The 17,500-nt window shown below is 41.9% G+C and overlaps 1 protein-coding gene across 1 annotated transcript in view; it reads right to left on the reverse strand.

Moving 5' to 3' along the window:
* hmcn1 (hemicentin 1) overlaps nucleotides 1–17,500 on the reverse strand; it is a 219,447-nt gene that overhangs the window by 175,537 nt on the left and 26,410 nt on the right. Inside the window, exons 3-10 of the mRNA XM_080431586.1 lie at nucleotides 16,748–16,906; nucleotides 16,196–16,318; nucleotides 10,846–11,017; nucleotides 10,477–10,583; nucleotides 5,143–5,263; nucleotides 4,581–4,844; nucleotides 3,943–4,087; nucleotides 2,392–2,513 (exon numbers count right to left, since the gene is read on the reverse strand). Of these exons, the coding sequence (XP_080287712.1) occupies nucleotides 2,392–2,513; nucleotides 3,943–4,087; nucleotides 4,581–4,844; nucleotides 5,143–5,263; nucleotides 10,477–10,583; nucleotides 10,846–11,017; nucleotides 16,196–16,318; nucleotides 16,748–16,906 (1,213 nt within the window). The remainder of the gene's footprint in view (nucleotides 1–2,391; nucleotides 2,514–3,942; nucleotides 4,088–4,580; nucleotides 4,845–5,142; nucleotides 5,264–10,476; nucleotides 10,584–10,845; nucleotides 11,018–16,195; nucleotides 16,319–16,747; nucleotides 16,907–17,500) is intronic.

The raw sequence follows: 17,500 nt of genomic DNA on the forward strand, positions 1-17,500 counted from the left end.
AGGAAGCTGTCATCAGCTTGTCATTTCCAAGAACATTTTTTTAAACTAGAAAAGTGCGCTCCAGGTCCTCCACCAGGCCGGGTTGCCTACCCTGGGACAGCAAACGTAGTCAGTCATAGCCAATCGGAGTGGAATATGAAATGAAATGGGAATGGAATGGAACATTTGCTACTATGAGCAATGGCAAAACGTGTGTTTTGAAGAAAAGGTTTATTGTACAACCTACTGGTACATTTCAAGAGTTATAGGTCAAAAGGTGAAGTGGGCTGTTATAGCACCACCATGAGGCCAATTTGAAGATTTTTTTGCCTACTGGGAGTGTGCAAACTCTGAAAGATATCGAGTGTGCGTGCAACATTTCATTTTCAATCAGTCCAACGGTCCCGGAGATTAGCTGCTCACAGACGGATACACGAATGGACGGATGGACACACACAGACGGACGGACAGGATCGAAAACATTATCTCCGGCCTTCAACTGACAAATCTTTCAAAAACATTATTACATTTACATTTACAAGCTACAGTATATAGGCTTCAACTTATTTACAGTAGGTTAGGTTACTTATGCGACTGCAAAGGTGAAACGAAAGTGGAGAGGGGGGAGACATCCTCCTTATTTTCATTTCATTTTCATACTTCCAAAGTACAGACTATTAGGCGGAAGCATTTGAAAAGTGTTTGAGCCAACAGTCAGTCTCGAGAGACTGCCTGAAGGATTAACTTTACTGATTTAGGTGACTCCTTTGCCTTTCGTCTAGCAATTTTTTTTTCATTTGTGGGGGAATTGTTTTAAAATTCAAATACAAATATTTCACCTAAAAAAGCGTATGCCAGGTTGAAAGTGGTTAAAATATATATATTTTTAGGGTATATAATGTAGCTGTATTGGGAAATGAGTGCACACAAAGTACTGATATAGTCAATTTAAAAATAATTTATAACTATTTGTACAGTATATATATATATATATATATAATAATGTGTGATTGTCACAAAATCACAAGGCACACCTGAACATGTCTAACGGTACACCGTTTGGGAACCACTGCACTAAACCGTAACCCTGTGACCTGGTCCCTATGAGGCATGGATTTAAGAAGTCCGGTTTTGAGTTATGGTCGCATTCTCCATAAGGTTCCATTCAGTCTACCACCACATAGATTCACAGCATGAACTGAACAGCCGGTGACTCTGAAGTCAATAAAATCCCCGGCCACATGCCTTGGTGCTTGGATTCCAAGCCATATTCAATCAGAGTATTCTCTAAGTAGCGCTTGTGTGTGTAAGGCCATGTCCTATTGAGCATGACGTAAACTTCACGATCATGCTTGCCGTGCCATTGCACATGTGGTATTTCGTGTGTGCACAAGCGTGAGCTTGTGTGCTCACGAGTATATTTTCTTTCTCTGTCCTTAATACAGTAAAGCACATTACCAGACATTGTGCTGTAAATTGCCTTTTGCCCTACAAGTTGCATCTTATGTGATCCATCACCCAGTATTATGGTTGTTTACACAGTGTAATGTTTGCCTGCCCTCCATGCTGCTCATTACACATGCTGATGGAAGGTAGCACACCATGCAGTGCTAATTGGCTAACAATGTACACTGGGGAACTGATTTCCTAGTTATAACTGAACAAAAATAAATACTGCAGCCTACTGTACATCTGTCCAACTTCTCTTAATACTGAATGAAGATTTTAGAAATCTGTTAATGTGAAGATTATGCAGTAGTGCAATGGGGTAGCTTATAATGACTTCATAAAGGATGGCTCGCAACTCTTGTTTACTTCTCTGAAAAAGTTTGAATCCCTCTCAGATCTTCATCATGTTAAGATGTGACATGCCACTTTACTCACCTATGAACTACTGAGCCAGTTTGGCTTGGCAACCAGGGAAGGGGGATGTGCACAAAAATAACAGTGTGTGAGCTTCTTATCAAATTACTGTAAAGGCCTTTGCAGACAGCCAGGGTGCGATTTTTCGCACGGAAAAAACGGACAATATCATTTTTTAAAAGAACACATGGTTCTCTATGACCTCGTGCACACCGGCTCCGAATTTGCCGTGCGGCAAGTGGCTGTGGCGGTGCGTTATTTTTTTCTTCAATCGAACCCAGTTCGATTTGTGCGTCTTTTCGCATGCGGTAAAAACTGATTGACCAATCGCACCCTGTCTGCAAAGGCCTTAAGTCAACACATGTCAAACTGTTCTTGTGCTGCACATTTCATACAACTGTCCATTTCAAGAAACATTTGTGTTTTTTCAGGACAAACTGCAAACTAAAGCCAATATTCTAAGCCAAAATTAAGATTTCTATAAGAAAATTAATTGCCCATAACAATACAGTGATTGGGTGAAACCATCCTGGTGGCGTGTCCACTTACCAGATACATCCAGAAAAGTGCGAGCTCGTCCAGTTCCAGCGCTGTTAATAGCAATACACTCATAGTAGCCCTCATCCTTCAGCGTAACCTGAGCAATCTCCCATGATGCATTGTCTGCCTCCCTGGGAACAGTGAAAAACATGTAACATTCATATCCTCTAAAATGTTAAATCTTGAGGGTTCTTTAACACATTGAATGCCAAAAACGGTCCGGACCGTTTTTGAGGGTCCAAACGAGAAGTGCCGAAAACGGTCCGGACCGTTTTTGACCCAATTCTATTTTTATACATGTGGGCCACGTGGGGCGCTAAAACGAAACTTTGACATCACCCAAGCAGTTTCTGAGAAGAAGAGGCTGGATGAGGCTCCATGTCAAAAATCCTTCCGGTCGGCGTTTTCAATGTTATCTCCTTGATTAAAAGCTTAATATCTCCATTTCTTTTTAATGTGGTGGAAACGAGCCGTTTTCGATCGGCGATCACGCTGCAATGGAGGGTCGCGTTGGAAATATTATTGTTCCAGGCGTTAGTCGGGACCCTCCGCCGTCTCGCACGCACGCTTTGTTTACATGCATTTCCGCGTCGGGGCTTCTCACAGCACGAAATGTATAACGCAAGTGGATGGAAGAAATGCTGGCACTCAACGTATAATATTTTAATAAACCTCTGGCACCCAATGTGTTAACTCTGAGGGTGTACAAAGGCCTACACATGTTCAGAGTTACAAATGGATAAATGAACACTGAGGATTTTACTGTGTACTATGTGTGTTGAGAATATTGATGAAACATATCTCCCACATTGGGATATCTACCACTCATTCAAAGAAATACCCCCTGGTCAAAGGAGAAATTAGGCTTCTGGCCTTCAGGCAGTGCAACTCTGCTTAGTCTGCTACAGTCACACCACTTTGAGTGGGAAACCCCCCAGCAAGCACAGTCAGGACCCGGACCAATCAGTGACGTCTCGATTGGGGCTAGATCAAGTCAAACCAAGACAAGTCAGATCTGGCCCAGAATATCACCTGATTTCAAAATTAATCCTGACCACAAAAACGTCACTTCCAGGACGTCATCTAAACACATTTCTCATCACCCAAAATTGCTGTCCAAATGTCCATATGATGTCCCGGTGATGACGTCCTGTAAATGACGTAAAGATCATCCCCATATGGGCTGTGATCTGGCCTAGTCCTGAACGTCACCGGGGTGATGACCGGGCGTCATCATAACGTCATCATGACGTCATTGTGCTTGCTGGGCCAGTATGGGTTACATCTAACACCCCCCCCACCCCGCTAAGGGAGATATTTGGCTTCTGGGCTTCAGGCAGTGCTACAGTCACACCACTTTGACTGGTGAACACGATGTGGGTCACAGCACCAATATAATCACAGCGATTTGAACCCTGGTGACCCAATGTATTCATGTATTAAATTTAAAATGAGCATGTCTATAAATAGTCTATAAAGCAGGTGTCTATACGGTCTTGGTGTATAGACCTTTTTTACTTTAAAAGACTGATTAGTCAATCCTTCCCCATTATGTTGTACCTGAAGAGCTGGTCCACCCCCAATCGTTTCCCATCCCTAGTAAAGCGCAGAGTGAAGGGGATTAGACTCTCGGCTTGGCAGTTGATGGCCCCTTTCTGGAGGTAGTAGCCTGGGGTGGTGGCCGGCATTAGCACCTTAGGGGCATCTGACAGGAAGGGACATGAAAGTTACAGTTACCATCAGTCTGTTCATAAATCAATGAATTTACAGTAAAAGTCAGTCATTTATTCATCAGCTAGTCACCAGTCAATCAATCACTTGTGATCTACAATGTACACACTTTGTTTTGTGTTCATTAATGAGCCATTTATGGACACAATGTTCATTACATTTCTCATGAAACCTCTTAACAGTGACTTAAAGTTTGATTTATACTTTGTCGTACAATGGAGTCGCACACCACAAATAGCTGATCTACAAGCTCACAATGTGTTGCATTGTGACGAAAGTTTGGCTATTTTTGGCACGTCTTCTTTTTTTTACATGAATAAATTTTTTTCTAGTATAAAACACTCACTATGACATTCAAGCATCACGGTCATGAGTACGTTTACAATTACAAAGGAAAATAAATCACAGGACTTGGCATACTACAACATGGCATACTATTTTCGATAGTAACAACCTGCATTACTGACCAGGTACGATTCTGGAGAAGGCCACACTGGAGACTCTTTGGAACAGGAACCCGTCCTTGTCATATCCGGTCACCCGCAGGAAGAAGGCCTCATTGGGTGGGATGAACTCGGTGATATTCCAGATGCCATATGGCTGTCTTTCGGGATAGAAGCGAATAGGCAATGTCTTCATCACGTCCCCCGTGATTGACAGGAGCTCCAGCCTATCAGCACGAGCAGGACGGGAAAGCCCGGTGGTGTTCAGGAGGATGTGGGTGGGAATACCTGGGGTGATGATGTAACAGTTGATTGTGCCAAAGGAAGTTAGGTGGGGTGCCTTATTAAAACCAAATAACCTAACCCTAACACTAAAGATTTTACAGTGTATGACATCATATGAGTGACACAACATGTTTACAAGGAAAAAGGTACAAATAGAGGGTGATGAAAGACAAATCCACTTAAAGTTTGCCAGACTAATGCTGGAATGTATATATAAGCATACCATATAATAGTGGCTCTGTCTTTTTTCTTCTTTTATTTTTTTTTACATTTGGAAAGGTTGACATTTGACCTCACTGACCTTGAACAGGCCGACTGATGGTTTTTTTGAAGTCCAATGTGGGCTTCCTGGAAAAGCCGGCCCGGAAGTCGATGGTGCTGAGACCTGAGATCCGGACTGAATATCTTCCTTTACTAGATGTCTGTCGGGACAAGCAGATGTACATTTTGTGCACTGTTTATTTTGCAGTTGTATTAAAGTAATATGAGGTAGAAGAATTGAATAGATACAGATTCAACATAAACAACAATTTAATTTCCCAATATATTTTTTTCTCATTATACATTCATTATTAGAGAATATGATCGATTTGGATCATTCATAATACCAGATGATGATGAGCATTTATCTGATTTAAATTAAACTAAGAAAAAAAGAACGCTGTTATGCTTAATTTGTGTGCCAGTGTAGCACGCAGAAAATAGCTGATCTACAAGCTCACAATGCAACATAATGCGACACATTGTGAGCTAGCAGATCGGCTATTTTTGGCACGCGACACCGGCACACAACTACGTATAAATAAGGCTGTCGAAATTAGCGGCAAAGAAATGGAAGTGTTTCAAAACAAACTATTGTGTTCCAGAAAAAGCTACTTGTATAGACAAGTTAGTAAAGAAAGACTATCAAACAACGCATGACTTATAAATCATCCACATTTCACACATACGAAAGAGGAATTCATGCTGACATTCATACTTTAATATGGCAGACAGGACCACTATAATCAGAGCGTGACTAAATTGGGTTGATGTAGTCTTTATTACACAACTGTCTTTTGAAGTAAGGTAGAAACAGAGACAGAGTAATTACAATGAAATACAGGTTGGTGAGTAGCGGAAAATCCTCACCTTGAGGTAAAACACTTTGGAGGTGTCATGAGACATGACTCGCTACACAGAATCAGGCATGCAAACCTAAACTGGCATTTAGCCCACATCACAGGTTATTTTTTACGGTGTGGCTCCTAAGGGGCGAGCCGTCTAGAAGAGTGTTCTTGTGCACGCTGCCAATACGCCAAGGAAATAAACCGCTAATATTTTTTGCATATTGCAATTGCATACATATTTCTGTGTGAATCTTTTTCACATTTAGTGAATTCAGAATCTCAGATCTTTCCTTCATATTTGGGAAGGACTGATGTCATCAATATGATATCAGATAACCAAATGGAAGCAACACTGTCATTAGACAGTGTCTTGTTTTCTTCCTCTTTCCAGCTACAAAGCTTTACCTGAATGTATCATAAGTAAGCATATTAAACAGAAGATTGCCAAACCAGAGTTTTACCTTCTATCCAAAAGAGAAGTGTTCAGTCCAATTTTACTGACTCACCTTTTGCAATGAGGCGTACTGTACCCATTGGGTTATTTTATATACCCAATAACCTAATATAATAATCAAGGAGTGTAATAGTACTGTATATTTAAGAGTATGACTAGGCTTTAACCCCTACAATTCAGTTCCTGGGTGGCAGTATTAGTCTCAAATGTTAACCACTTAGAAACACTTCAAGTAAAAACTCTAAATTTAGAAAAAATAATTGTTAAATCCTATATACTTCGTTCACCGGAGTCCCCCAGGGCCTTAAACTGTACTAGGCCCCCTCCTGTTTTCACTCTACACTAAATATCTTTGGCGACAATAGCCAATCTACAAGCTCACAACGCACCACAACGCAGCGCGTTGTGAGCTTTTCAGATCTGCTATTTTCACCGAATGTTAGCCCCAGGACGCTAGGGTTCATGTTGTTAATGTCCACCCATCCTAAAAGCACAACGTAGTGGTAATTAAACCCACCCTAAAAGCTGCTGTGGAATGATACATGACGGTCTTTAGCTGATGGTCATTAGGGTCATAACAAGGAGAGGGAGGGACACTTTTATGGTCACGCCGGAACTCCTTGTCATTAGGACACCCATGTCCCTATGCTCATGACCTGGACACACTCTCAAATGCATGAAGCAGGAATACAGCTATTTCTCTCTTTAGGAATGTACATTTGTCATTGATTATTACGACGACTGTTAAAATTAAGTTATACAGGCTTTGGCTAATGTGTGCTCAACTGCTAGTGGCTTGAGTTGGTAGACTCTTTACTTCAATGCATGCATCTATATAATGAATAAAAGAGTATTTTCTAAAACGTTTTAAACTTCAAACCTGAAAAGTACTCTAGAAGGGTACATGATATTGCAAGCCTCTTACCTCACTACAAATTCTTTCTAGGTAAGTCGACCTGCAGCAGATCACAGCAGTGTCTGTCTGGAATGATCCTCACAATAAATACCAATCCCTGATTAATTGATTGATTTGGATTGATGCTTGTTATCACATTCTGATTTTACTGCATTGATCTGCAGTAACTACTAAACCGAAGTATTCAGTCAGTGGAGCATGAAGAAAGGAGAAGGAACCATCGTATCCTCTGACAAGGAACAGCTTGTGTTATTACAAGTAAAACAGAAAAGAAAAAAAGAAATGGAATAAATACTTTAGTATCTGTTTGGCAGGAGAAAGCCCCCACGTGTCCTGGTCCCTTTGAGTCTCTTAAAAAATATAATCCTGCTCTTCCCCCCCCATTTATTTTTATTATTCAGTATGTTCTGTGCTCACCAGGATACCTGGATGCAGTCTAATCAGAACAGAACAGATACCATATAAAGAGAGAGAGAGATACAATAGAGATCATAGAGACGGAATGGACAAAGACACAGAGAGAGACAGACAAAACAGAAGACAGTGAGACAGATGACAGCCAGTGAATGGAGAGTAGGGCAGTCTGCCACCGCTACAAGTCCTTTGGGTTGTTTGCATACTTTTGAAATTACAACCTTCCTAAACTATTATCATGGGCCATAAAACACCAGGCAGTATGAAGCCAAGATGCAGTCATCACTGCTATAGTTTCACCACAGCATTGAGGAGTCCAACCTGGATGGTTCTCAGAAACTACACAAATTACACATACACATACAGTACAGTACAGTACACATACACGCAGATGTATACACAAACACACAGTGGATTGAAGATGTGAGGGTTGTGTGATCCCACTCTCCATACTGTACACCAACACATTAGCCAATTAAAGGTAGATTCAAATGGATGGCCTTTCTTTTCGCGCACAATTTCTAACCAGGGCGAGTACACTGGGGCGTCACGGACCATTAGCCTTTAGCCAAACGCAGCATGGCAGAAACAGAAATCCCTTCAAAGTGTATATACTGTATGCATCTGACTGCAGCTGCCCGTCAGATGGTCCTGGGAAACAGGACTTCATATAAGATGAAGCGGATATTTTTAGGTACGGAAGCCAGATAGAGAGGTATGTTGGTGGGTGGGTGTGTGTGTGTGTGTGTGTGTGTGTGTGTGTGTGTGTGTGTGTGTGTGTGTGTGTGTGTGTGTGTGTGTGTGTGTGTGTGTGTGTGTGTGTGTGTGTGTGTGGCGGGGGGGGGGGTACTGGGACTTGGGCAACAGAACAACACAACACATAAAAACTATTGGACACAAACAGCGGCTGTATTTGATTCTCAGAAGGGGAGAGAGAAAAGAATGAACGAATGTGGTTGGACGAAGATGTAGCGACTAGCGAGAGAGAGAAGATTCTCCAATGTAAAATCCTTACTATTAGTTTAACTCTTCATTGATGTCTGAAACCTTTGCATGGCTAATCGCTGAGGACAAGACTTGTTTAGTCTGCGACGCAAAAGAGGGATAAACTGTTAAGAGAACTTTTCACCTTAGAGCAACACAGAGGGGAAGAAAAAGAAACATTGAAATATTAACCTGCAGAAGTTTTTTCTCACCAGATAGACAAAACAAACTGTAGTGCTATGCAGACACTGCACAGCCAAACCTCCCTCTGTTAACAATGAAACTAAGGTTGGAAAAGCCAATGTGGGCATGTCGGACAGAGCTCTTTCCCATTCATCACACAGGTGGAACGAAGCAGACTTCAGAGAAGTAACGTGGTGACTTTGTGTAAGACTGGCTTTTAAGGGGCGGTGCAAACATGGTCCAAGGTCAGCAATACTGCAATTCTAAATACTGATTTCTTGCCAGCTTTTCTGTTTGAAGTTTTCCTGACATGGGTATTTAGTGAGAGGGTCCTACATGAGATTAACCTATGGGTTAAGTGCAGAGTCAGACACAGCTGGGAAGGCCTGGTCTCAAATAAATGAGACTTAAGGCAAAAACAGGAGTCTATAGCAGGTCTGTGCTGTATGTACAAAAAAGCACGCTAACTGCCCTGGCAAGGCATAACTCATTTCGGATTGAACGGAAGCACTGCGTCTAGACCAACACACACATTGCGAACGTGGCTGAGGATTTACATCACACTGCAGTCCTATGATGTCATGGCTCCTGGAGTGTGATGCGATAAGGAGGAAACATGAAAGACCTGGCAAAGTGATATGAAGGGAAGCAGAGCAGACTGGAAGACAGGGTTACCGTGGCAATGCCAATCAGCAACAAAAACAAACATCACATATGTTATATAAAAATAAAAAAAACTGCTTTTCAGGGGACTTTAGAGAGACTTCAGTCATTAATCTGTCCCACGCCTCCATAGTCATGCTCATCTGCCCACCATTAAAACTTTCCTCCGGAGAGGAAACACAAGGGAGATGGGGGGGCGGGCAGTTTTCTTCTCCTCCCTCCTCCTGTAAATCATGGGGAAGGGTTGATAGGACATTACACAACCATACTGAGTACACTGAAAGTGACCCAGCAGGGATCTACACAGAATACAGGAGCCATCCCATGTCCCTGTAACAAATCACCCAGGTAAAAACATTTTTTTGTTGTTACCTGAGTGATTTGTGCTTGTCATTTCCTGGTACCCAGAGTGTGGGAACCCCGCTGTTCAACTGTTTTTGCATTCCCCCGACAGCGGGACACCAGCAACTATGCTCCTCCTCAGAGTGAAATGCAACAACGATGGCCCGAAAACAGCGGGTAAGGGAACAAAAGATGCAAAAACAACAGCAACTGCCACCGATGAGCTACATCTTCATCTCCATACTAACTAAAAGAAATCACTGCTGAAATGTGCATTTTTGATCACGTCATTTAACGAGCTGAATGCCTTCACCAGATGACGTGTATGTTAAATTGATGACTACATGTCACTGTAGTCACTGTATCTGATGTATTACTGCAGTAATTCAGCTCAAGATCCTACCTCAAGGGCACAGCTCCCTCCTGGGGTGCAAGCTGTGAACAAATTTCAAGGTTACAGCACTGACCTCTGTGCAGTAAGTCATTTTAAATGGCGGATCTGCTCTGTGACCTCGTGGGGGGAAAACATCTCCAGAATTCTACATGCATTTCCATGTAAAAACTGTTTACCTTGATGGTCCACATCCCAGGCTGCGGGTCCTTGATGTTGACGACTCTAGCGGAGTTGGGAATGTGCAGAAGCTCGGTCAGTCCATCACCCTTCCCAATTAGCTTCCCTGAAGGGAAGAAGTAAACAATGAGAATTAAATACACATATTAAATGTATATGCCCCAGGGGTGTCACAATATATCGTACCGCGATATATCTCGATATTAAAACTTGACGATATGTAGTTTATTTTATTGTTTTGGCTAGTTAAAGTTACAGGAGTTATTACTGTTTGGTGTGTGATATGAGTGAGTTTACCATAATCACCTTAGTGTTAATCCATTTGTGTGTTCCATTTGTAAACTTCCAAAGTTACAGTTGTATCGTACCTTGGGGGTTCCGTATCTCGATGTTAGGTGCTGGACCACTCAGAGCGACTGTGACCTCCTTGAGGCTAGGGTCAAAGGGCAACTGCCAGGTTTTGCTGACTCCACTGGGGTGATCGGTAGACAGCAGGTGGACCTTAGATGACTGAACCGCCTCCTCCACCCACTTCAGGACCTGTGACAATCACACCAACGGACAAGAGCATGAGAACTCTGTGGGAAGTAGAGAGAAATGCAGAGAGAAACACACATGCATGTGCGTGTGTACGCGGCCGCGCACACACCCGCGCACACACCCGCGCACACACACACACACACACACACACACACACACACACACACACACACACACACACACACACACACACACACACACACACACACACACACACACACACACACACCTAACATACATACATACAGAGACACACACACACACACACACACACACACACACACACACACACACACACACACACACACACACACACACACACACACACACACACACACACACACACACACACACACACACACACACACACACCTAACATACATACATACATACAGAGACACACACACACACACACACACACACACACACACACACACACACACACACACACACACACACACACACACACACACACACACACACACACACACACACACACACACACACACACCTAACATACATACATACAGAGACACACACACACACACACACACACACACACACACACACACACACACACACACACACACACACACACACACACACACACACACACACACACACACACACACACACACACACACACACCTAAAGCTGGCTCCAGACCAATCCAAATCGGCCCGACTTTGGGCCGATTTGGCTTCGGGAAGCGTCGGCCAGTCGGTTAGGGGTCCGTCGGCCAGTCGGTTAGGGGTCCGTCGGGACCTTTTCGGCCGACCCAGAGCCGACCGAACATGTTCAGCTTTTTAGCCGACTGGCAGAGCAGTGGCAGTGACAACAAAGGGCTGTCGGTGTTGCCAGATTATGTGAGAGAAACAAGCGACCATGTCTATGAAAACCTACATTCACTGTTTCTCGTTGTTGCTCCCAGAGAGAGAGAGAGATTGATTGATTTGACCTACTTTCGCGCAGTTTTGGTGCGCAACACAACCCTCGTTTAAGTGAATTGCTTTCACCTGCTGCTGCTGTGTGGAGCGCAGTGGTGGAAAAAGTACTCAAATGTTTTACTTAAGTAAAAGTATCAATACTGCAATGTAGAAGTACTTGAGTAAAAGTACAAAAGTATTGGTATCAAAATGTACTTAAAGTACCAAAAGTAAAAGTACTCAAATGTTTGAAAATAGCAGATCTACAAGCTCACAACGCGTCGCTTCGCGACGTGTTGTGAGCTTGTAGATCGGCTATTTTCAAATAGCCTAGGTATAAAATAGAGCTAAAGTGGTTACTGTATGTTTTATAATGTAATAATTTATATCTGCAAAGTAACTAATAACTAAAGTTTTCAAATAATTGTAGTGGTGTAAAAGTAGAATATTTTCCTCAGAGATGTATGGAGTAGAAGTAAAAGTACTGAAAATTAGAAATACTCCAGTAAAGTAAAAAATCCTCAAAAGTGTACTTAAGTACAGTACTTGAGTAAATGTACTTAGTTACTTTACATCACTGGCGGAGTGTGCGCTACAGGGCATATCTCCGCCAAGCCAGGGTGACCTACCCAGGCTCATGAAATTCATATGCAGGCATAGTAGCCAATTAGAATGAAATCTGCAAAAACGGACTCATATACTGATACAGAACCATATATTGGCTATATATTATGGCTGTCGGGTGGAAATCTTGTATGTTCCTTTTTTATTATTATTTAAAAACAATAAAAATCGTGAAAAAAAAAGAAGCTGTAATTATTAATAATTAAGAAATACTATATTTTAAAGAGTGAAAAATCAACTAAAGTCATTATTAGTGCAAGTTCATTAACATTTCATTTGAATGAAAATTAATTGTGGGTAAAATACATTATGTGAATCTAATGTGATTAATGTGACCCCTACTTCAGTCAGTGAAGTCCAGGGCTGAATGTGACATATTGAGACCTATATAACTAAATATTGGTCATTTGCCAACACATTATTTTGTGAAATAAACGGGTTATATTTCACAGATAGTTATACTATTCTTATAATATATTAAAATACAATGATCCTTAACCTTCAAGTTAAATGCATTATTTCCGTGGACTTAAAAATCATTTTTGGACTTAAAAATCATTATTATTTTTTTGGATGGCCTTCCTGCCCTGGCAGGAAGACCGGGCAGGGCCTTTGTGCCCTCCAAAAAATTACAACACCAAAGGCCAAGTGGCCTTGCCCCTAAAATGACGAAATTCCAGGCTTGAATGCAATAGATGTACTCTGAGTCTGTTACAAGTAAAAGTCCAGAATTCAACATTTACTTGAGTAAAAGTACTAAAGTATTGGTATAAAAATGTACTTAAAGTACCAAAAGTAAAAGTACCAAAATGTTTGAAAATAGCAGATCTACAAGCTCAGAACGCGTGCATCGCAACACATTGTGAGCTTGTAGATCTGCTATTTTCAAATAGCTTATAGGTATAAAATAGGGCAAAAGAGGTTAATGTATGTTTCATAATGATTTATATCTGCAAAGTAACTAGTAACTAAACATTTCAAATAATTGTTGTGGAGTACAAGTATAGACAATTGGAAATACTCCAGTAAAGTAAAAGTACCTCAAAATTGTACTTAAGTACAGTACTTGAGTAAATGTACTAGTTACTTACACTACTTAGACTAGCGACCACTTTGTGGAAGCTAATGGGGATCCTAATAATTAATAAAGAATAAAGAAGAATAAAGAATACACCACTGCACGTCAGTGAAGAAAAAACGCTGGGAACATAAGTGGCTTTGCAGGGAAACAAGCCCAAAGTCGCTTATAATAAGCAGACCTGGCAACGCTGGCAGGCTAAAAGTCAAATTAGCACATGAATGGCCAGTCGGCTGACAGACTTAAATGCCAACTTTTGCCAACCGAATACCAGTCTGTTGCAGTCTGGAGTAGTCTGCAATAGTCTGGACGAGTCTGTTTGGTGCGGAGTTACCTTAACATACATACATACAGAGACACACACACACACACACACACACACACACACACACACACACACACACACACACACACACACACACACACACACACACACACCACATAAACACACGCACCACCCCCCACAGCTGCATGCAAGGTCATCCCCTCAACATGTGCGGGGCCGCTATAGCAGGAAGTGACTAAGATTCCCCCTGTGCCCTGACCCACGGCCCCCAGAGTCCCAGAACAGTCCCTGACAGCTCCTGTGTGGGACCCAGGGTGCTGACACTCTCTACAAACTCTGAAGGGTGCAGACATGTGTGAAATAGTAGTCATGGGATACAGTGAACCCAAAATCTTTAAAAAACAAAAGCTGAGTGAGGATTTTTGGGAGAAAGAAAGTAATTACTACAAGTTGTTGTTTAACAGTATCGGAAATGCCTTCCGATACTGCCTAAATGCTGGTATCGGTATCAGCCAGTATGCAAGTCTATGCAATGATGTGATACCACGTAATTGATCATGTGATGATGATAGCCCATTTGCACTAAACAATTCTTGTTTATTTTGAATGATTTGTTTTTAAGTTGATGTTGCAATGTTGTATAATGTTACAGTTTGAATGATGTGTTCTACTAAATTGTGGCAAAAAAGAAAGAGGCCGCACACTCGTAACCACGATGCAGGATTTATTTGGAAACCGACGTTTCGACCACGTGAGGTCTTCTTCAGGGAATGATTACTAAATTGTGGCTGAACTTGAACAATTTATAAAGAATTATTGTCATTCATACCTAGATGTATTCATAAAGCACTGGTATCAAATCTGTACTGTACTTGGTATCGACCGATATGTAAGTTCAGGTATTGTAATTGGTATTGGGAAGGGGGAAAAATTTAATGGAACATCTCCAACTACAAGTGAAAGAACATGTTGAAGGCAGGCAAATTCCTTGATGATTTTGTACATTTTTACTCTCCCTCATGCAAGCCTCTCTTCTAGGTGGATGTCCACTCTTCGTTGACCTGATCTTTTTTTCCCTCTACGTCATATCTCTATGACGAAAATAGCCAATCGACAAGCTCACAACGGGCCGCAATGCAACGTGTTGTGAGCTTATAAGATTATTCAGTCCAAATTATAAAGTTCAATTATGGTGCTGCAATTGTGTAATCAACTTGCCCTCTGAGATCAAAACAGAACTGTCGGGGGAGTTGGTAGAAAGCAGAGCCAGGTGTGGAGGGTCTTGCCTGGGTACAGACAGAGACAGGCTTCTCTTTCTTCAAGTCAGACTACGGGGTCATGGAGGCCAGCTTGGAGAATCGGGAGGACGGGAGAGGTCAACAATGCCTGTCTGCCGTTTCATTACTCCACTGTGTGTGTGTGTGTGTGTGTGTGTATGTGTGTGTGTGTGTGTGTGTGTGTGTGTGTGTGTGTGTGTGTGTGTGTGTGTGTGTGTGTGTGTGTGTGTGTGTGTGTGTGTGTGTGTGTGTGCGTGTGCGTGTGCGTGTGCGTGTGTGTGTGTGCGCGCACACACGAAAAATAATAGGACTACAAAGGGAGAGAGTGAGAGAGGTCAAGAGAAACCGACTTCAATTAATAAGATCGCGATGAAGGCAGATGCAGGCTCCAACGTTATTCACTGTATAAAGTGTATTCGCTTTATCTAGAATTTCTTCTCTGTGAAGAATCAAATGGCCTGAACAAACAGCCACATCATTCCCAAAGTACAGACCATCAGTCATCTATCCAAAAGAGTTGATTTGCATCTCTTGGAAACACTTAAGAAGTCTATGCAGCAATGTGTTTTTTAAGAGCTATGCATCAATCAATTCACTACGCCCTTCACAGCGAGGTCCAGAGAAACATGATCAGGAGTCCAGGCTTGGACCTGGTAAGGTTCAAGGACATGAAAAGCAGTAAACCCTTCTAACTTTGCTTTATTTACATGGCTTAAGGGCAGAACCTAGGCCAAACTGTGGAGATTGAACCCACCCGTGACCAAAGCACATCTGAAGCTGGAAAGTTTTCTTGCTGGACTTTCTGGAACTAGCGCTCGAGAACCAGAGCTGCCGTGTGTACAATGTAGAAAACAGCTGATCGCTTTGTCAGCTAGACAGCTCACGGACCCTTTAACAACAACCTGGGGACCACGGCTGGAAAGGACAAGTAATACTTTCGACAATAGAATAGAGCTTGAATTCTAGATCCAATAGACTGCCTCTTACCTCGTAGACTTGTTTCTTGTCCAGATGGAAGACCTGTCCAGAGCTGGTGGAGGCAATCTCCTCATAGACTTTGTAGCCAATGTGAGCCCGATCATCACAGTCCCCTGTAAGCACAAACACCACCTACACACACACACACACACACACGCACACGCACCCCCACGCACACGCACGCACACACACACGCACCCCCACGCGCACGCGCACACACACACACACACACACACACACACACCCCCACACACACACACACACACACACACACACACATTTTTCAAAAAAAAAAATTGAAATTGAAATTTCAATTCAATTCAATTCAAAGTGCTTTATTGGCATGAGAAAACATACGTTTACATTGCCAAAGCAAAAATGTAACAATACAATCAAACAAAATAATATATGTATAATACACACACACACACACACACACACACACACACACACACACACACACACACACACACACACACACACACACAGACCTTCACCAACTGTCATTAATCATATTGTCTCTGAGTTCACTGTTAATAATAGAGAACTGATTGTCTGCACCTGTGATTGTTTTTGCTGGATGAGCTGTAGGACTTCGTGGGTTAGCTTGTAGTCTTTGGATCGAGCATCTGTGAAGACGTAGATGAAGGACCCCGGCAGGGAGATCTCCAAAGCAATCTTAATGGCACCGATGCTCATCTCTGGACAGTCCCCTCCTCCCTGACAATAAAACATTAAAATATAATTATACATTAATATTAACATTCAAATATTATACTAACATTATCATCTATTCATCTTGGAAATTCTTTTTTTGTAATATTGTGTAATTTGTACACTTTCACAAATTGTGGGTATTACTTATAGTTTTGTTAATGGGTCAAGTGATTACACCTGACCTATTAATTATTATATACTACAAGTGTGTTTGAATGATTGATTTAAGCAGTTTTAAAAACAGCACAGCAGTACAGTAAAACAAAATATTTGTAAAAAAAAAAAAAGCCTGGGGGGCTTGTTTCCATTGTGGTCCAGTGCACTCCCACTTCTTGATTTGTCCTGATGAAGATCCATTTGTGATCAAAACATTGATCCTTACAATAAACAGTAGGCGAAAACAACAGTGTGCCAACTTTACCATTATCTTTATAATGATCTTTGTCCTGCAGCTGAATACCAGAGCAGATATGCATGTTCTATGTTTCCTATGAATGACGTTTGACCTTGTCTTTATACTGTATAGTATAAAGAAATACTATACCCTTCTCCCTGTGGGGTGTGTGGGGGGGGGGGCTGTGCATTGCAGCATTCCAG

This window comes from Gymnoscopelus braueri, assembly GCF_963280865.1.
Source record: "Gymnoscopelus braueri genome assembly, chromosome: 6".
In the NCBI taxonomy this organism is placed as follows: domain Eukaryota; kingdom Metazoa; phylum Chordata; class Actinopteri; order Myctophiformes; family Myctophidae; genus Gymnoscopelus; species Gymnoscopelus braueri.